This window comes from Paramormyrops kingsleyae, chromosome 14 (genome assembly GCF_048594095.1).
Source record: "Paramormyrops kingsleyae isolate MSU_618 chromosome 14, PKINGS_0.4, whole genome shotgun sequence".
NCBI classification, from domain to species: Eukaryota; Metazoa; Chordata; class Actinopteri; order Osteoglossiformes; family Mormyridae; genus Paramormyrops; species Paramormyrops kingsleyae.
Genome location: NC_132810.1, coordinates 635,622 through 656,610, shown reverse-complemented (window position 1 = coordinate 656,610; position 20,989 = coordinate 635,622). Strand labels below are relative to the sequence as shown.

At 45.1% G+C, this 20,989-nt stretch overlaps 1 protein-coding gene across 11 annotated transcripts in view; it reads right to left on the bottom strand.

Moving 5' to 3' along the window:
• esrrga (estrogen-related receptor gamma a) overlaps positions 1 to 20,989 on the bottom strand; it is a 157,894-nt gene continuing 136,905 nt past the window's right edge. For all 11 annotated transcript variants that reach the window (XM_072698988.1, XM_023834286.2, XM_072698987.1 and 8 more), the window contains 2 exons: positions 8,473 to 8,742; positions 1 to 3,969 (listed from right to left, as the gene is read on the bottom strand). In XM_072698988.1, coding sequence (XP_072555089.1) covers positions 3,725 to 3,969; positions 8,473 to 8,742 — 515 coding nt within the window. In that variant the 3' untranslated portion in view covers positions 1 to 3,724. The remainder of the gene's footprint in view (positions 3,970 to 8,472; positions 8,743 to 20,989) is intronic.

Below are 20,989 nucleotides of genomic sequence, written 5' to 3'. Positions count from 1 at the left end.
TCAAAACTGGAAGCGTGTTTAATATTGCTCTACTGTCATCCTGAAAGGCATAATTGGAGTTACACAAGTGATCGTAGTTACAGAATCATAGGTCTCTCTTTTTGCATTGAACAATATATACAATGTAAAATAAATACATTTACACAAATGGACATATATCGTTGGAGCACACTTTATGATACACATCACAAAAATATACAGTTAATTGTTTTACAGATGTGAAGCACATCTAGAACTACTGACATGATTCTCACTACACTTTGTTTCAGCAACTCCTGGACTGAAGATATTATTTTTTATTATTTTTATTTTTAACTTTTTATAACCTTTTGATTTTTTTTTTTCAACTTTCTTTCCTTTTCTTTCACATTCCTCTTTACTCTCCCCCTTGTTGTATTTAAGCTGCGAGTCATTTTCAGTTGCTAGGCAGATTTACACCGGTGAGTAAATAATACAACAAGCGAGGGTAACCTTCCCCCTAATAAAAATAGCAGTTGTTTGTACATTTTTGTCGTATTATCTTATTATCGTTTGAATGCAAAACAGTCCAATAAATACAGCATTTTTGATCTAATTTGAACACAAAGTGCAACATTGACTAGCTGCACAGTCATATTGCTTTAAATAAGAAAATACACCGGAAAAGGTCAGAGTCGGCATGGCAACACAACACACCCTTCCTATAATAAACATTTGCGTAAGGTGTTGAAAGACACACAACAAAACATTCTCCGCATGATTTAAGCCGAAAGCATTGCCCATCATTCAGCAATGCGTAAGGTTTAAAAAAAATTAAAATAATTTTGGGGGTCATGTTAATAAATTATTTGCTGCAGTCCTGGTGTTTGCCTGTCCCTTATGAATACAGCTGCGCTTCACGTAGGCCTAGTTAACATTTTCGTTTGCAGACAAAAGGTCACGATGCTTTGCTGTGCCCTGTGAGACTTTTCTATCCCCTTTTTTTTTCTTTGTTTAAACTTGACAAGCAGAAGAATCAAGCCATCAATGGTCATGTTTTGTCTTTTAAACAACAATGATGAAAAACCAGCTCAGCTTAAATCGCCTTTGAGAGACTGTTTTCATATCTTTCACCCCCTTTGTGTCCTGTATATATAGCTAGTACACAATAAGATAAACAAGAAACAACTGGAAAATAAAATCCCCAAAAGAAAACAGCACCCTGCCCCCAGCAGTTGTGTATGTATACAATGGAAATGCCAACGTCTTATCAACAGAAATATCCTTTAAGTCATTGACCATCCCATGAGTTGCTATGGATGATTATTAAGTCTAGAATCACAGAACAGTTATCTCTCAAAACCACAATCTATTATATAGGTTTGTTTAGCTAATGATAGATACACGGTATTTATATAACAAGACTGAAGGAAAAGAAAAGCCCACAGTCCCCCATTTATTTTTTTTTCCTTAAAAAATTATTTATTCTCTTTAGGTTTTGAGGTTTTTTAAATTTAATAATTTTTAATAAGCACACAAAGTTAACGCGATATTTCTGGAAACTGGTTTGCACCAAAACAACATTTTTTTTTTTTCCTTAGCAACCTTGAAGAGTAAAGTTAATATAACAACTGGGCAGATAAGCATGGAAGGCATTATATACAGCATCTCATAGAAACAAACAAACAAACAAAAATAAAAACAAAGATACATAAGCTTATGTTCTGAATACTCAAATTCTGCTTTTTCTTTCGTCTTTAACCCTAAGATATACATTGTTATTCTACAAGAAATAGTTACACAAATTAACCCTTTTTATATACGTTTATTTTCTCCGTCTTTTTAAAACGGTTGCTTATGCATCTGTATAAGAGGGTATAGAGATATTGTTTTGGATCTGTTGATCTAGCAGTTACTAGGAAGAGCCTTATTACCAAATAGGTATTCAAGCGTATGCTGCTGAAATCTCCTGAGGATTTTTACATCCAGTATTGTCTCTAAATCTACCCTGTGTCTAAAAAAAAGCGTACAGCACAAGAACTGGAATCACCACGCAAAGTACACAACATCTCCAAACATAAAGGAAACGAAGGAAAGAGGAAAGAAAGAGTAAAAAGGAAAGCTGTAGAAAAGCACAACAAGAGTGAAACATTTTGATACTGAACTACTTTTAAAATTTTTCTCCCCCATTTCAGTCCAATAAAATGCCTTAGGTTAGATTTATAATCTGTTAATTTACAATATACAATGTTCCAGAAGGTTCAGAAAATACATAAACTGCTTATTATTGATATATCTGTTATAGAAAGTGATGAAGAGTACTGTCCCTATTATCTAACTTCCCATTCACTGTGAGTTGCCTTCCTAATTAGATTACATCATGTGTTACTATTAAAACTGTTTCTTATTTCTGAGAAACGCGCCGGGATTTCAACTTTGGTTATGTTAACTGTATCATATAATGTATTGCTATAGGATTGAATTCACGGTTGTTTGCTGAAAGATTATATTCTCGGGTAGAGTTAGGACCTGTACCACCCAAACATACGTGTCACTGGTCAATGCTGGTGGTCAAGACTTTATATCTTCAGAGGCTGGTACCATGGGTGTAATCTAATAGCAGACGGCAATCACAGGAAACAAGGAAGTTGAAACTTGTTGTAGAAAAGAAAATCATCCTTGACTAAGACTGGCACAAACATAAATTGCATATATTTTAATATGCACCTTCCCTTCATAATGACTATTGCTCGATAAAAGGTTCTAGAAAATTGGCAAAAGCAGATTTTTTTTTCCTTTCTTACAAAAGAAACTCAATTATGGACAAAAATAATTTAATAAGTGTCTTCAGTGTTGTATACATACGTCATTTTTATACTGTCCTTCGTTACTTCATTTGCCTTAAACCATTAACACAATAAAAACAATAAAAGAAAAGCCAATAACCAATAAATTATTTTTTTTTAAATGCAGTATCTCTCCTACATTGCATGAGTGACTAAAGCTTTAAGTATTCCCTGAAAAATATCATAATAAAAATAAGGGAAAATAAAATAAAAAACGAAGAAGAAGAATTTGGATGACCCAAAAGAAAACAATTAGGGAATCGAATGGCTGTAACCGATCCAGACGCAATAAGAAAGCGGCTCCTGGAAGCTGCGCTTAGGCAACACATCGACAAACTGCTCCTGCGAAATCTAATACTGCACTGAGTCAATGCGCTGTGGCGAGACTCCGCAGCTAGGAGTGAATGATCGCTTTGATTCCTTTGTTATGAGGGGACATTAGGGGGCGATAATGATGTCCGTTGGCATCCACTGGACTGACTTCCCTCCTTAGGTGGGGCTGGGCTCCTTTTGCACGTCCTCGGCATTGGGCTCGGTGGAAAAAGAATAAATAAATAAAACCATCCCGACTGCAACAAAAAGCGCACCGGGTACTCAGAGGAACGTCTGGAAAGCTGGTTTAGTCTCACTGCTAGGTGACTGCTGCAGTTATTTCAGGTTTTTTTTTTCGTTATTAATCACAACTGAATCACTGTTAATAAGTATCGCCACCTTTGACAGTAATGAGTAGCGTTACTGTTATGTCTTGTCCTTAAGTTACAGTCTAAAGACAAGATCCCGCTGTTGGTGCATGAGTGTTTGTATCTCCCCGCTGGACAAGGAGGCGGAGTCAGAAGCCGGACCCTCCAGTCTGGGGAGGAATGGGTAAAGGGGTGGAGGAGTAGGGGCGGGGGGAGGGGGAGCGAACCGGGAGGCTGGAGTCAAACCTTGGCCTCCAGCAGCTCCAGGAAGAGTTTGTGCATGGGCACCTTGCCGTCCTGCTTGATGCTGTAGAAGTGCTGCACGGCCTTGGTGGCCGTCTGCCGCAGCAGGGGCAGCGTCATGAGCAGCTTGCCGGCCCGGCGCGGGTCCTCCGCGTGCTGCCCAGCCTCGTAGTCCTGCAGGGCCTCATGCAGCACATCCTGCAGCTTCTGCACTGCCTCCACATCCTCTATGTGCATGGAATCTGCCAGGGAGCAAGCAGAATTGTGGTCAGCACATGCGCTAATGCGGAATCGCACCATCACCACAGAAGCAAGCCGGCTCGGGTGATCTAAGCCCGGTCATGCCACAGGACCGGTACGCCTACTGCACAGAAGCAGGCAAACGGAAAACCTGCAGCGGCAACTATTCAACAGGTCGAAGTTACGATGTACAAATTTCATATGTTTCAGGAATGACATGGAACAGAATAGGAGGGAGGAAACATGATCTTTGGTGTAAGGCGGTGTGATGAGTTTTTGTGTATGCATTCTGTAAATATTCGTGAAGAAGCCCTTTTTTTCCATCCAAACATTCTCTAACTGCTGATCCTGCAAAAGGGGGGGGGGCTACATCATATTCCAGGCAATGTGGGGCACAACGCAGGGAAACACCCTGTAGGGAATTCCGGTATCGACACATTCAGGATATACTTAATCATACACAATGACATCACACTTAAGCATCACAACAGTGCTCAGTGATTCTCTGAGGTTCTTGTCTCTATTGCAATTGTGAACCACACCAAGCATCAGAATGGGCTACAGCATTTCTCATAGGAGACACCATGACAATCTCCTACTGGTAACTGGTGATATTTGGGGAACACTGAAAAACAGCACTGATTCTGTTGGGGGGACATTCAGGCTGACATTCTGCAGACCAGCGGGACACAGAGACGAGTGACACCGCTGGAGTGTGTCCCCTGCAGGGACGGCGGGTTCGTCATGAGTGCGTGGCTCTCTAACACCGGGAGTCCTCCTGTGTGTGACTCCACGGTAACACCAGTCCGACCGCATGGGGGGGGGGGGGCAATATTTATCATCCACAGCCCCTTAATAGTGAGCAGTCCCCTCCAGGTCCATATAGGCGCGGCGTAAACCCCAGCGAGGGACAAGGATTGATACTAGAGGGATTCCTGTCAGCTGGATGTATAGAGGCCAGCATGTCCACTGAGACTCTTCTTTATACCCTGTCTCTGTAGCCTGTCCTTGTCACGTAAGGCGAAGAAGTGAAACACATTCAGGGGAGCAGAAATTATTGTTTTAAATCTTTCTTTTTTTTTTAGTTTTAATAATATCACCTGGGATCCCTAAACATCCCCCATCCTCGGCTTTTAGCCTGGTATACACCAGTCGGAGTTGTTTTTCAGCATTCCATACCTGCCCTGTCTGCAGCCTGGACTTGAATCTTGAATTCAGACAGTGAGGCCTTATTCATCAGTCACATGAGCTTTTGGGCATTAGGAAAAGTGACCTGTGATCCGACAGGAATCCCAGACAGAAAGTGCTTACCACACCTTTCCTTGAAGAATGCAGAGCCAGCAGCGCTATCAATCTAACTATCACCGCTGGATGTGCCACTCGGACGCTGAAGGATTCTGCCAAAGATATATTTCAATGTCCCTGCTAGGGAATTGGGTTTCTGTTCTTTTTGCGGAGGACGGATGCCGGGTAACAGTACGTCCCCAACACCTAGAGAAGGCGGAGCTGCTTCAGGGGCAGCCGGTCACCATCTTGGAAAAGGGGAGCGTTTCATGTATCGATGGAGCGGCGACTGAAGTGATCCACAGCGAGCTGGATTAACTCGTAGGGAAAGTTATCCTCTAATTCACAGGCATGCAGTAATCCTCAGGGGGGTGGGCTTAAACAGTTTCCTTAATCAAAATGTCAGAGAATATGCATGCAAAATAATGCAGGCATAGGGAAAAATCCATCGCATGTAATGCCGGAATTAGTATGCATGCTGCAGCCTGTCCACCAACAATATATTATGGAAATCAACAAAAAAGGAGGAGGGGGGTAGCAATTTTTTCTTACCATCCATCCATCTATCTATCTATGTATGATATAATCATTAATTATTTTACAGACACCTGGTTAGTCCAAGTATATCTTCAGAGTTAAACAAAGTCTTTATCATAAATATAGATAGATTTGTTGAAGCCTAATAGCCTTAGCACCCTTAGCCTCTGAGTATGTTTGCGCTAACAGCTGCACCCTTAGCATCCTTAGCCTCTGAGTATGTTTGCACTAACAGCTGCACCCTTAGCATCCTTAGCCTCTGAGTATGTTTGCACTAACAGCTGCACCCTTAGCATCCTTAGCCTCTGAGTATGTTTGCGCTAACAGCTGCACCCTTAGCCTCTGAGTATGTTTGCGCTAACAGCTGCACCCTTAGCATCCTTAGCCTCTGAGTATGTTTGCACTAACAGCTGCACCCTTAGCATCCTTAGCCTCTGAGTATGTTTGCACTAACAGCTGCACCCTTAGCATCCTTAGCCTCTGTGTATGTTTGCGCTAACAGCTGCACCCTTAGCCTCTGAGTATGTTTGCGCTAACAGCTGTACCCTTAGCATCCTTAGCCTCTGAGTATGTTTACGCTAATAGCTGCACCCTTAGCATCCTTAGCCTCTGAGTATGTTTGCGCTAACAGCTGCACCCTTAGCATCCTTAGCCTCTGAGTATGTTTGCGCTAACAGCTGCACCCTTAGCATCCTTAGCCTCTGAGTATGTTTGCGCTAACAGCTGCACCCTTAGCATCCTTAGCCTCTGAGTATGTTTGCGCTAACAGCTGCACCCGCCAGCTAAAGGGTGTGAGGGGAACCGAAATGCTAATATGGCGACTTGAATTACAACATGTAAGCGACACTGACAATAATAATAACAATAATGATAATGAGAAGAACAACACCGCACTATACCAGTGATGGGGTCCTGAGCTAAACAGGAGATGCTAAACAGGAGATGCTGCAGCTGCAGAAAGAGTCCCCACAGACATTTGGAAGAGTGACGCCTAGAGACCACAGTGGGAGAAATGTGATATCTCACGACAGGAGGGAAAAACCAAGTCTCCCTTTGGGGGGGGCAGGGATGCCCATAAAGCCATAAATTCAGGCGACATTTTTAAAATCTCTTTAAAACTAGCATTAAATCTTTTAAGCCTAAAAAATAAAACTATATGATGTTTGCATATGTTTAAAACGCCTTTAACTTCAAAATAGCGTTTTCCATACGCAAACGTAAATCCAAATTCATAATTAGAGCTACCCAGCGGAGAAGGCCGGGAAACCCCGGAAGTGTACCGGGGTTAAAACACGGTAAATCTGTGCAGCTTGCAACCAGTGCGGCAAATGCCTTTAGTTAACTAAGTTTAGTTAGCTAAACCACCTACTGAATACACCTTCGTCTGTATTCAGGCTAAACTTTTACTGTCCTTATGATGCAGAATGAGGCTACTGATGACAAAGAGGAGCTTAATCAATTTTTAAAAGAATTTCCCAAAAGAGTCACATGGTGATGGGGGTGCTATGCAGAGGGACCCCCCCCCAGCCGGCATCCGCGAGCCAGCAGAAGCAATCTGGCTTTTCATTTTTCAGCGTGGCTGAGCCCAGTCTGAGATTGATCGCCGCATATGGCCCCAGAAAACAAACTGTCGATAGTGTGTGTGCCGCGGAATCCAGACAAACAGCCGTCTCCAGCCCTCCCCGATCGGGCCGCTCTCACCGCGTCCCATTTAACAGATGCTATTGACAGTTTCCCTCTTGTAATTAAAGGGAAAACTACTGGCCGGCAACCAAGATAAAGTTCAAAGATGGGGTCAAAACAAAAGGAGATAGGGGACCCCACCGCGTGACCGGCGATGGCATCAGAGCGGCGTATCGACACGCAGGTGCCTAATGATCGGCACCTTATTAGACAGGCGTCTGTGGTGAACTTCATGCAAATACAGAGAAGGGCCATGACAATGCTTTTGGGAAATGCAAATGAGGACTTGGGTGAGGGGGGTGGGCTTTTTTCCTGTGCATTCGAGTGTTAGTGGTGGCGAGGGGGGCCCTGTTTGAATCAGGGGGGCCCTGTTTGAATCACTGCACTGATGACTCTCCTCTCGGCGGTGTCTGCGATTTAAGTGGAAGAAAAGTACAGTGTGTATGTACTTTTGTGCCCTTCTGTGCTGTGCATAAATTAATTGCTATGAATAGATTGAAAATTCAATATTATTAAAAAAAGAAGGCAATGCAAAATTGGCTTTAATGTAAGTGCATGTGAATTAGTCCATGATGGAAGCAAATGGTATCTGTTTCAAGACTGTATCAGTTCACGTTTATTTACAGTATTTTGTTTATATACAGTTTAGAGCAGTGTTTCCCAACTTGGCCCTCGGGGATCCCCAGACAGTCCACATTTTTGCTACCTCCCAGCTTCCTGCCAGACAGTCCACATTTTTGCTACCTCCCAGCTTCCTGCCAGACAGTCCACATTTTTGCTACCTCCCAGCTTTTTCCACATTTTTTTCTGTGAGGGAGCAAAAACGTGGATTGTCTCTGAGTCTCTGAGGACTGGATTGGGAAGCATTGGTCTACCGTGTCTGCATAAACGTGTAAATGTGTGAACATTTAAAAACAAGGGGAATTCTGGAAAGCACACAATGATGAATCGATGGTAATGACAGGAGATGAATGTGCCAACAGTCATGAGAATCTGCCAACCTGAATTAGCAAGCGCTATAGCTTTGAGGGTGACAAACTCTTCCTTCTCCAGCTTCATCCCCTTGTATTTTTTTACCAGCTGCAGGATGGCATTGTTGAGGTCGAGCAGGCCGGCCAATTTGGACTGATCTTCATCCATTATATAGTCTTCGGCATAGACCAGCTTGTCCTCAAAGGACAGAGAGCGGTATACCACACGCAGGATTAGGATCTCCATCCATGCACTTTGCAACAAGCTCATCTGGTCTGCCAGGGATAGCGTGGAGAAACCTGGGAGAAGATAGATAGGGGTAGAGACAAGATTATACCTCAAGCACTGTATGAAACAAATAATAATTAGGAATGCCAGACATACAAAAATGACAGATGTCTAGCAATTTTAGCTCATGGGAGTTTAGCTCATGCAGGTTGATAACCAATCAGATTGTAGAGGAGGTGGGTCCAACCAATCAAATATCTTGGTCCCACTTCATCTAGTGACTTGCACCCACCTCCTCTACAATCTGATTGGTTATCTCTCTGAGCCAATCATTCCTTCTGCCCTCTGAACATTTTTGTGTAAGTAAAATTCACACAAGCACAAGTCTAACCACATGTTGGGGGATTTTATTTCCTTACTATGTGCCCGAAAGTCCACTTCAGATCAGCCCCCGAACAAGAGAAAAAAGGAGCAGATCTCAGACAATCCGCCTTAGACTGAGCCTCGGATCTTGTCTGCCAGATGATAAGTGAGGCCAGATTTGCGCGCCGCTACTTTGGGGAATATTGAAATTCCGGCCCTGATTTGAAGGAGAGCCGGCTGTTCTCTGCACGTGGTGCTGCTGCTAGAGTCACCCAGGGCTCCCGTCGTTATGGGAAGGGGAGGCCAGAGGGCATCCTCAAGGGAGGGAGCTCCTTATCGCTCCCCACATGCAGCTGCGATCGATGCTCCACCACCACAACAGCCCAAAGACTAATTGCTAACTTCAGCTCCGATCCCTCCTTCACTCCACAGGGGACTTTATTTGGGGCAGTTTGATACCCACAGGACAGCGGGGGGAGCTTTGGGAAGGGGGGGCTTCAAAAGCCTCATGTATGTCTATCTGTGGTTAAACGTTTACATTGTTTTTTATAAATTATACTGGCTTGGTATCACCAATAATAATATATCATACCAATCGACTACACAGCTACACTTTATGCCAAAAAACCAATAGAATCTGATTTGTTAATACAAGCCGTCTGGGAAAGTGATGGAGGTGAGACCTTAACGCATGAAACCAATATCAGAATCATGAGGTTTCATTTAAGAAATAAGAAAGCAATTAGGTACAATAGCATTGAACAAGGTGACACTGTCACTGCTACATCAGGAAGAGCTCCAGACTATGGTGCAGGAATGCCACAATCAGAGAAAGATAGGGAGACATCTAACTTCGGGAAGGATTTGGAGCTCGGTGCCAGACAAGCGATAGAAGTACCTTGTATTTACCTCTCGCTGACTTGATCACTAATGGCAAGGAGCTCATTATGTACAGGTTTCAGGCTATTGTTTATAACAACTGCTAATTTATTATCTCAAACTGTTAACATCTCTGATCTCATTAGGAGCAGTCTTATGGCGCTGAGCATTTGCTGCTTTTCCTGGCTCGCCGCTGAGCCTCAGCGGACTTGCCAGTTGGCAGCGCCATCCACTATGACTTAATAAAATCATCAAAAGTGATTAGTGGAGAATTTCTTAAGGGGGTCTTTAATATGAATGCGCCACATCCTCGCGAAGGGGCCTGCGATGAGACTTGGCACCGGTAAAAATAATCCCCCCCCCACACTCACACCTCCTTACGGTGCAGTCTTCAAGAGGAGCAGTACAGGAGGGCGACGGGAATGTCTGGAGGTGCTGGAGGTATCAAATCATGGCGAATTAGCTGGAACGTGAGGGAACGTTAACAAGTTTGTCTTCGTTTCCATGCCTTTACGCCTATGCTAAATACGGGCTATAGGTAGCAACCAAGTGATGGTTTGTTTTTATTATGGGGGGCAGCAAAGATGGGACATTAAAATGGATCTTATAAGCAGGGGGTGTAGGTAGGAATTCAGGGCCCCCTTGACAAAATTTGAGGTATTCAACAGCCCCTATGCAGTGCTGAGCCACTGAATGTGTCAGGGTATCCAAGCCCCTGTTACTTAAAATGGATCTTAAGACGTATCTTGTGGGACAGCAGAAGGGTTTACAATGAGGCAGACGGACATGGGAATTGACACCGGACTGAAAGAGAATGGGGGGGGGGGGGGGGACGGATGAAAGAAAGAGACAAAGAGAGTTGAGCGAGGAGAGGAGTGGTAGCAGAATTGGCTGGGGGGTTGGGTGTTCATGGGGGGAGTTTTGGGGAAGAGTCCGCAGAGTGGCAGATGGACAGAGCCCATTGCTTGGAGCACCTTCCTGTGACAGCTCCCCCCCCCCCAACCCCCCCAGACACTGCTGTTAGTAAATAATTAGATTTACACATTCCCCAATCTCCACACATCTCTCCACCGAATAATTAAAAGCGGGATGATTAGTTTATTGAGTGGAAGGAGGAACTTTTTTATTGAGGTCCATCAACGATTTTATCAGGGCAGGCTGCTTTTTACGGTTGTCATGTGAGTGCAGGCACCCAATTTTTCTTATCTATCTGATTAATACAAATGCTGTTTCGGGACGCATTAATTAACAGATACAAATCTACGTTCTCATGGACGGATCGATGTGGAGAAGAAAAGAAGCATCAATGTGAATTTACTGCTGATGATGGAAAAGGCTCGCTATTGACATTTACGGGGGTGGTGGGGGTGGACGACTTTAAAGTTGTGCTGCACACCCTTTTCATCCCTGCTATTTCATTTTACAAAAGATCTGGCTGTTTTGCCTGCAATTATATATTAACACCCCCCCCCCCCCCCACACACACACACACACAAACAAACATACACTCACAGTCAGGAGCTCAAAAGGATTCAACAAACCTGGCTTAAAGACAACGGTAATAAATCGTACATTTGTCCTGATCTGCGGACCACGGGGGGCCATTAAATTAACGGCTCTGCACATTGCTAAGCATGGACCTCTCCTCATGCTTTCTTTTAGAACAGTTCGATCTAATCATTTATCATTTATAATAATTTTTTAGTAAAGGAGTCTTATGTGAAATAAGACATTTATACAGAGTGACAAATATAACATTTTGCCAATTTATCTGCTAATATAAACACATTAAATGGTAGTTTTTTTAAAGCTTCAGTCAGCTGACACCCATGTGTCATGTGATGCTGTGTGCTGTGTCGTTAGCCACGCCCACTCCCCGTTATCTAGGCACCAGCACTGGTCTCTCATCTTTACCAGTACAGCAGACATCTTGGCCATCGCCTCTAGTCAAGCCTTTTCCAACTCACCCCCCACCCCTAATTCTCAATAAATTGATACAACACAGGAAAGGCTGAGCTACTGGATGTGTGTGTGTGTGTGGGGGGGGGGGGGACTGGTGTGCGGCCTTCCTCACACTGTGCTGAGAGAGCAATGTGCCGGCCACGTAGACTTAGCCCCTCCTGGGCAGGACTGCTCACTGACTGGGCCCCCACCTGCTCCCCGCCCCAGAATGTCTGCCAAACTCATGCCCGCTGATGGGGGTGGCCGGGGGGGCCCTCCCATCGGAGGGGGGGCTTTCCTGTACCTCGTTTTACATGGATCCTTCATCTTATTCGTTTTTGCATGAATCCTGGATACTCTCAAAAATAAATTTGCATGTAACTCATTTCTTCTATTTTTATTAAAATAAGGGAACAGCATTAAAAAAATGAAATATGTCCTTTGACTGTATTATTATGATCCTTGGTTTCAGTATAACTACTACAGACATCCCCCATATGTCTGCGAATGTCTGCTTTACGAAACTTCATTTTTAGGAAAGACCTACGTTAGCACCTGACTTCGCTAACCAAAGAAAAAAAAGGATTTTCACTTTTAAGGAAAAAGTAGGAAAGTGAAAATAGCATTTAGCATTTGTTGATCAGCGAGCCAATTATAGATATACAGTCATGGGCCCCATATATGACAATGGTCCCATAATATTATATGGAGCTGAAAAATGTAGCTGCCGTAACGTCATAACGCAAAGCGGTGATACCAGTGTAAACATACCTACTGTGACTTGTGTTGCATTTTATACAGTGTTTTGTGTATGATGTATTTATGGAGTATTTTGATTTGTTTCTTAAAGGTATTTAAGCAGCAGGTTGATCCTAACATGTCTAGTTAAGTTAAGTGTGCCTCGTTCACAAAAACCCTTTGCACTGCATGTTACACGTAAAACCTTGCTTATTCACAGGGGCGGGGCCACAGGGGCACCGGCCCCAGCTGAAAACTGATTGGTCCCCAGAGTACCCCATCCCCTGCCACTCACCAATTCAAAACATTTCATTGCCTAATGCTAAGGTAAAACCCTCCGAATAATTATGGCCCCTCACCTTAAAAAAATCCTAGAATCGCCCCTGCTTATCCACCTGTCTGCTGATACATATCTTAAATGTGTGCAGAATAAAAGAAGAGGCGTAGCATTGAAAGAGGAAGTGCACTGGTGAGTATGTGTGCGGGGGTGGGGGGTAACACATCTCCACACTGCGTCCCCTAGCCACAGAAAGGGAGGCTCATCCACGACAGAGGCCCATGTGGTTCTCAGATCAGGTCACCCTATGGTCAGGTGACCCTTTGGTCAGGTGACCTGGTTCAGTTGTGTAAGGAAGGACAATTAAAGCAAAGGCTGCTGTAAATCTGGGCCCAGTCTTTGATACCTGAATGAAAGACAATTCACTGCTAAATAGGAATTTAATGAACCATGTGTTACATACAATGCTATCAATCCAAAGCCCATGTGACGAATTGCTCCACACATAAACCCTTTGTGACAAGTGCAAACTTGTGTTGTTTTAATTAGCTTATTTTAGTGCGACTTGGCGTCCGGGGCCCTGTTGTTACAATGGGCTGCAGGTTTTCCTGATTCCTGCTTGGTCACCGAAAACCCTCCAGCTCGACTGGTTGGTACCGTACTCCAGTGATATTTTAAAAATAAAAGAAGAAGCCTGAATTGATGAGTGATTGCTCAGATCTGTACTCTTTTCTTTCTGCCAAGGTAGGACAATGCAGGACATAGTGAAAGATAGCAAAAGGAGCCAGAACCAGGGAGAGTATTGGTACAGGCATACTGCAAAACTTACTCATCTGAGAAATCAGAAATGCTACAGTACTAAACCTGATACTATTGGACAAAAAATAGCAGATTCTTATTCCGACCGTACAAAACAAAAGCTATTGTTAATCATCCTCCCAGTACAGGGTTGGAGGTTATTATAATTAATTAAAGAACAGCAGCCATTTACGGTGACGCAGCCTACAAGGGCTTTATAAAGCAATAGCAATTGATGACTTCTGATGAATTGGCTTGTTTTTATTCACAAGCCTCGGACCTCGACGCTGTGCTCTAAACGCGGCCGTGCCAGGTCACCATGTTTGCTTCTGCTCTTGCCATGGGGGGGTACTATGAGGCGGGAGCGTGAAGCGAGGTGGCGGGAGGGGTGAGTTAATGGGATGGGGCAAAACAATGAAGGGTGAGCAGAAACGGGAGTGCAGCTATGGATGAACAGGTGGAGTAACCTCCACCTTCTTGTTTCCACCTTCATGCTGCAGAGGTAGGGAGGGAAGGATGGGAAAAAATAACTGCTCTGGCCAAACTGATCCATTTAGGACAGGTTTCCCCAACCCAGTCCTCGGGGAGCTGAGGTCCCCATTTTTGCTCCTTCTCAGACAGTCCCGATTTTTGCTCCCTCTCAGACAGTCACCATTTTTGCTCCCTCTTGGACAGTCCTCATTTTGCTCTCTCTCGGACAGTCCTCATTTTGCTCTCTCTCGGACAGTCCTCAATTTTGCTCCTTCTCAGACAGTCCCGATTTTTGCTCCCTCTTAGACAGTCACCATTTTTACTCCCTCTCGGACAGTCCTCATTTTTGCTCCTTCTCAGACAGTCCAGATTTTTGCTCCCTCTCAGACAGTCACCATTTTTGCTCCCTCTCAGACAGTCCTCATTTTTGCTCCCTCTCGGACAGTCCTCATTTTTGCTCCCTCTCGGACAGTCCTCATTTTGCTCTCTCTCGGACAGTCCTCATTTTGCTCCCTCTCGGACAGTCCTCATTTTGCTCTCTCTCGGACAGTCCTCATTTTGCTCCCTCTCAGACAGTCACCATTTTTGCTCCCTCTCGGACAGTCCTCATTTTTGCTCTCTCTCGGACAGTCCTCATTTTTGCTCTCTCTCAAACAGTCCTGATTTCTGCTTCCTCTCGGACAGTCACCATTTTTGCTCCCTCTCGGACAGTCCTCATTTTTGCTCTCTCTCGGACAGTCCTCATTTTTGCTCTCTCTCAGACAGTCCCGATTTCTGCTCCCTCTCGGACAGTCACCATTTTTTCTCCCTCTTAGACAGTCATCATTTTGCTCTCTCTCGGACAGTCCCCATTTTCGCTCCCTTTCGGACAGTCCCGATTTCTGCTCTCTTTCGGACAGTCCCCATTTTCGCTCCCTTTCGGACAGTCCCCTTTTTTGCTCTCTCTCGGCTCCCAACACACCCATACCAGGTATACGGTATTCTTGATTGGCAGGGAGATGGAAGGGAGCAAAAATGGACACCAGTTATTAGTTAAACGAACATTCACCTGTAAGTTTTGGACACATTGCCATACAGGAGTCACCTCTACATCCATGTAGGGAGATTTAGACAAATTGGTCTTTCCCATTCTCCCCCCCCCCCAAACTCGAACCCTCTAAAGATGCAATTGTCAATTACATCCATCAAAATCCAGGGTACACCATGGTACAGTGGGCCTAATCGTCACACTAGGAATTATACCCTGTTTTGTCAGGCACAATGGGGCAGGCTGGGAGGAGGGGCAGGACAGCAGCATTGTTTGCCATACTTATTTGTTTTAGAAACTCTATTTTCCTTTTCTCCCCTGAATCCTCTCACTCGCCCTGGGGAGACAGAAACAGGCATCGTCGACTAATCACAAAGTCGAGGGGAGCCGCTCAATCCGAATGCAGCTAATTAGCGATCGGCAGACTCTTAATTGCATACATTAAGGGCGATTCGTAGCGGAGATTAATTCTAAATGCGCCCGGGCAGCTGGTTAAGATGCGACGGATTACTGTACGGACTGTACTTTTCCACTTAATTAGATATCAAAATGGAGCAGCGGAATGCGCTACGACTTAGCGACGGTGGCGGATGGACGGGGGGGGTTTGCTACCGCGGCCCCCTTGGTCCCCCTGCTGCAGTAAAGTGACCCGGCTCCGAGATGCACAGATGGGATGGCATTAAAAGCATTGCTGGAAAGCCATTTTAAATAATAAAATATCAATATTTACATTTTAATTGCCCCCACCCCCCAACCACACTCCTTCCCCAGGGCCCCTTTGTCATTTTCGCTATTGTCACTGCAATGGGGGTGGGGGGGGGGGGGGTGCAAATTGTCTTTCACGCTAGCACAACGGAAGGAGCATGAGAATCGTCCTCGAAGCTCAGGCCCAGAAGGAGAGTAGATCCCTAACCCAGTATCTCCAATCCGGTCCTGGAGGACCCGCAAACCAGGAGCTGGGAGGAAGCGAAAGTGTGGACTGATTGTCGGTCCCTGAGGGCCAGAAGATAGCGGACCGCTCCCAAGAAGGGCTTTTAGGTGGCTTCCCTGATCAGGCATTGGCTTGGCCGGCCGAAAGCGCACGGATATTTCTGGAATGACAGCAGCACCAGTTTGCCGGCCTCGCGGTGTGATGGCTGCCACGATATCGCCATTAGCTTTGCGAGCGCTGACATGAAAAGGAGACACGCTTTGGCTGCCTTGATACCCCCTCAGTGTTTTGCTGTAAAAGGTTTCATCAAGTATTAATAGAAAATAAAAACATTTTAGATATTTCACATGGCTTCTCGTTGATTAAGTATAACTCAAAATCACAGCGTGACAGCAAAGCCATGAAGCTAGCAGGCTGATAATAGGCTGGTGAAACACACTAATGGTAAAAAAACAAAATCAATACATATTGATATACTGAATTATATAATATCCAAAATATTGACAAGCCCTATTATATAATGCATGTCCACTTCCATCTATCCAGGGATGGGACTGCCTGCCTACTGTGCAAATTCAATGTTTAAAACAGGGTGTTGGACAAGAGAAATTGGTTCAGTAAACATCTTGCCTCCAAACATTATGAATGACTTATAATAAATGTCACCTGTCACTCCTGCACTATATGCTGCGTTAGTGTGAGTCTGTTTCTTTATTTATCTCTTTTATAGTTCAGCTACCTCAATATATTTAAATGTGTATATAGTTTACTTCTTTTGTATATCGTTTACATATTTCATACATTATTTACTTCATATTTGGTTTTGGAAGTCACTGACGGAATGTCATAACATAATCTTGGTCACACAATGACAATAAATCCTTTGAATCTTCACCTGTTCAGTGCATTCCACTGGGAGGGGAGGCATCTGGCTGTGAAACAACCACTACAGTGTCAGAGAGCTTGCCAAGGGGGGGACAAAAAAAAAAAAAAAATATATATATATATATATAAACGCTTCCTGCTCATTCTCTGTTTTTTGCCGATTGTTGTCTTGTTCCTGCTAATGGCTGCGAGACTGACTGAGACTGACACGGGTTTGGCTGACTGAGACTGACACGGGTTTGGCGGGGTCCCTTGCCACTCCGGAGAACGCTCCCTCTGATGCATAGTGCCCCCATGGTCGGCTTTTTTTCAACTGCCAGAAGTTGCCGGCAATTCCTCAGAGGGCCATCGAAGGAGCCCAGTTAAAATGAAGGGGGGTGGTGTAATTCTTCAGTGAGAATGTCGCATTTAGGGTTCTGTTGTAATTCTTCAGTGAGAATGTCGCATTTAGGGTTCTGTTGTATTTCTTCAGTGAGAATGTCGCATTTAGGGTTCTGTTAGCACCTGCTTGCTGATTTGCTCCCGTCTGCTTCCACCAGTGTTCTGGGCAACTAGAGGCCGTGTTTTTAAAGCCATTTCTTCATGGAACTGCCAGGATGTCACCCCCATTAATGGGGGGGGGGGGTCTATACGGAAACAAACAGGGTTTGAGGAGCAGGGTGCTTGCAAAAGAAATATGGCCGCTTTACGTTTTAATTACCATTAAATTGATTGGATACATCAAAAGACAGACAAGGAGGATGCGTAAGAAGGGAAATTAATAGAATGTAGCTTTTGGAGATTTTTCCCGCAATTTCGGGTACGACCGCACGGCCTGTGATTGGTCTGTTCAACGTAAACAAAAATGACCAAAACAGCAGAGTGGAAAATATGGCCTTTCCAGGGCACTGCTTTGATGGAAGGAGAGAGGGACTCTCCTTAAGCATGCCTTAATGCTTTCAAGACAAGGCATCACCCCATTCCACAGCAATGAGCACCTTTTAATTTCTGAAAAAGCCACGGCTGAAAATCTTAATTAATTGTTCCATACCGCTTCAGGGTCATTATGCAATGTAATAAAGGCCGTGTAATTATGAAATTTTACAGCCATTACTGGGGCTGATGGCTCGTATTTCATCGCCAGGCGGGCCCGCTGCCTCCCCCAGTGCGCAGCCCCCCCCAGTGCGCAGCCCCCCCCAGTGATGAACTACACGCAGATCTATCAGGCCCAAACAATAACTCGGCCAGGCGGCTGTAATAGCTACCCGCAGATGAAGCAAAAGATAAAGATAAACTATAAATCCAGGGCCACAAATGCCACCCCAACGTGCAGTAGTGGGGGGGGGGGGGAGAGAGACGGCACGCGCCTGTGCATGCGTGTGCGTGCGGATGCAGCCCGCGACAGATGCGGATCGCTTCCCGAGACGTGTCGTCGGAGGGAAAAGCCAAGAGGTTGAGGCCAGGAACTGGAAATGACGGCAAAGCGGTGAACTGGGGGCCGTGGGGGGGTGAACTGTTTGGAGGTGGGCGACTGGTGAATGACAGCGCCCCCTGCCTGGATGGCGTGGGCGGAGCGACCACCGATCACCTGCCACGGAGCACGTGTTTTGTAAGCACTGCTTTGGGAACGGCAAACAAAAACCACAGATGCGGTACGAGTCTCACACGACAAGGGAGAAATGGAGGAGGAGTAAAACAAGCATGAGGCGGGACAGCCCTGTGCGCGGACGGGAGAACCCCCCCGGTGGCGATAAAGCGCCGGTGCATTTGAATCTGAATTAGAATTTGAATGAGGAAGCTGATGATGTGGGGGGGTGGGGCACTGTGTGGGCGAGAGGCCGGCAGGCGGTCATTGTCGGGAAAACGTGCCCCGCAAAGCTACACCGCACAGCACCTTTGGTCATTAAAAGGAGATTAACGGCGCTGAATTCCTCCTTTCAGGACGGGCTTTTTTGTTGCGTCTCGGACCACTTAACTTCGGTCTTTGTGAGGCTGCAAAAAAGGGTCTATAAGCTAAAACCGCGCATCGGCAGCGAGTAAAAAGAGCAGGAAGAGCTTCAAACCTGTGGCTCTGCGCTGCACTGCAGCACCCAAAACACATTCCCACTGCATTTACCACACTCATCTGCTATACTATACACTGCTATATTCTATACTACACTATACTCCTGCAGTCAGTCAGAGAGAAACTGTGCTCCCTTAAGCAACGGTTAAAATGAAATAAGCCTGTACTAGACAAGCAGTATGAACGATTGACTGACAGATGAAATCAAAAAATATATATAAAACACAGAGCTGTTCAGATTATTATTACGGATAGCAAATATCACAATAATGGAAATGGGCTGAATGACCCCCCCTTTGTTTTTATGGGTATTTTGCATAAAAAACTACAGGAAGTAACTGGGAATAGAAGAGTCAGGTTCGAATATCAATCATGTTATTCATAAGCCGCATGCCGGGTACATCACAGAGCAGACATGTTGTGCCAAATCATTGATAATAATTTCCATTGTGATTAGGCTGGTTCCAGCGAAGACCCCCGGCCCCCAGCCCCCTCGCCCCCGTCTGGGATCGCTGTTTAACCCGCATCCCTGCCCACGTCCCATGCTGCAGATACCCCATTATAACTCCTCAGGGCAACAATGTGACAGTTCAAATCCAATCCCATTTCCCTGCCTGGTTGTTCCTTGATGGAAATGATGGCCCCCTCTGAACTGTTATTTTGGGGGGCCAGTGGGGGGACGGGGAGGGGCAGTAGTGGGGGGGGGGGGGGGGGGGGCGGGGGATGGCCATTTCATGCTTGTCTGTGAACTTTGCATGAACCGCCGGAAATAATATAAGGGGATGAGAAGCCAGTTGTGCCTTCTGCTAAATCTGCTGTCTGGATCGAGCAGAAATGGAGTTTGGTTTGTGTAATTACATCCATCTATCTTTATATTCCAGCAGCATATCGCAAATTGAAAATACTAAAAATTGACTGTTCATTCTGATATTTAATGATTACCGAAGACGCGCCGATGATTTATTGGTTACTTACCGATGTGACACATTTGCATCTTATTAGATGGAGATTACTAGGCCTTCAAATTGCAGCCTGCTGCCGTCTGATGGATTGATTTGATTTGCAAATGTAATCAAACTAATAAGAGGGAAAAAATGAGCGATAATTCCTTGTTTTTCAACTGGCAATCGTGCTGCTGACCCGCCCCTCACCAGCACCCCCCCTGCCGCGGTCCTGCAGCAGCTGAGGCGGCCTGATGTAATGGACAGAGCAGGTGAGTGACTGCACCCGTGCCCCCCCCCCCATGGGGCTGACTGGACAGGGCCAGGGTGGAACACGCGCCCCATTAAGCGAGAGTAATAAGGAAGAAGGAGGCGCCGTCGGACTCTTGATGTGAAAACAAACACAGGTGCCAAAGGAGACACGGTAAACAATGAGGTCACATGACTTCTGCCACTCCTGCTTCCTGCTGCAAGACAGTTTGGGCTGGGGGAAATGGGGGCTGGGGGGGTGGGGGCTGGCCAATGACAGACGGGAGAGCAGACTGCACAGTGATGATGTTCTCAACTAGCATGGCCAGATCAACAACAGAATATCATTATTCTCATAATATTCATAATTCAGAATACTATATTTCCTTGTAAGAAATTAAAACTAGAGATGCACCGATTGACCGGCTAGTGATCGGAATCGGCCGATTTTTTGTATGATCGACCCACATCGGTGACCAGCCGGTCAGTCTCACGTCTGCCGATCCTTTTATTGCCAGCAGCAGCGCAGGCAATTACGTCACAACTACGCGCGCACTTACAGTCTGGTGATAACATGTCGTTGGTGTGGAAGTTCTTTTCTGTGAGTGGAGATGACACAAAGATCGCAGTTTGTAACGTTTCTTTTATTATAAAAAATTTCATTGGGGAAAAGATTTTTGTTAGTATAACTTTACTAATGTTATATACCGGAATTTATTTTATACCTTACAACACACTTTATTTTATATTTTTATTTTGTTGTGAGAAGATCCT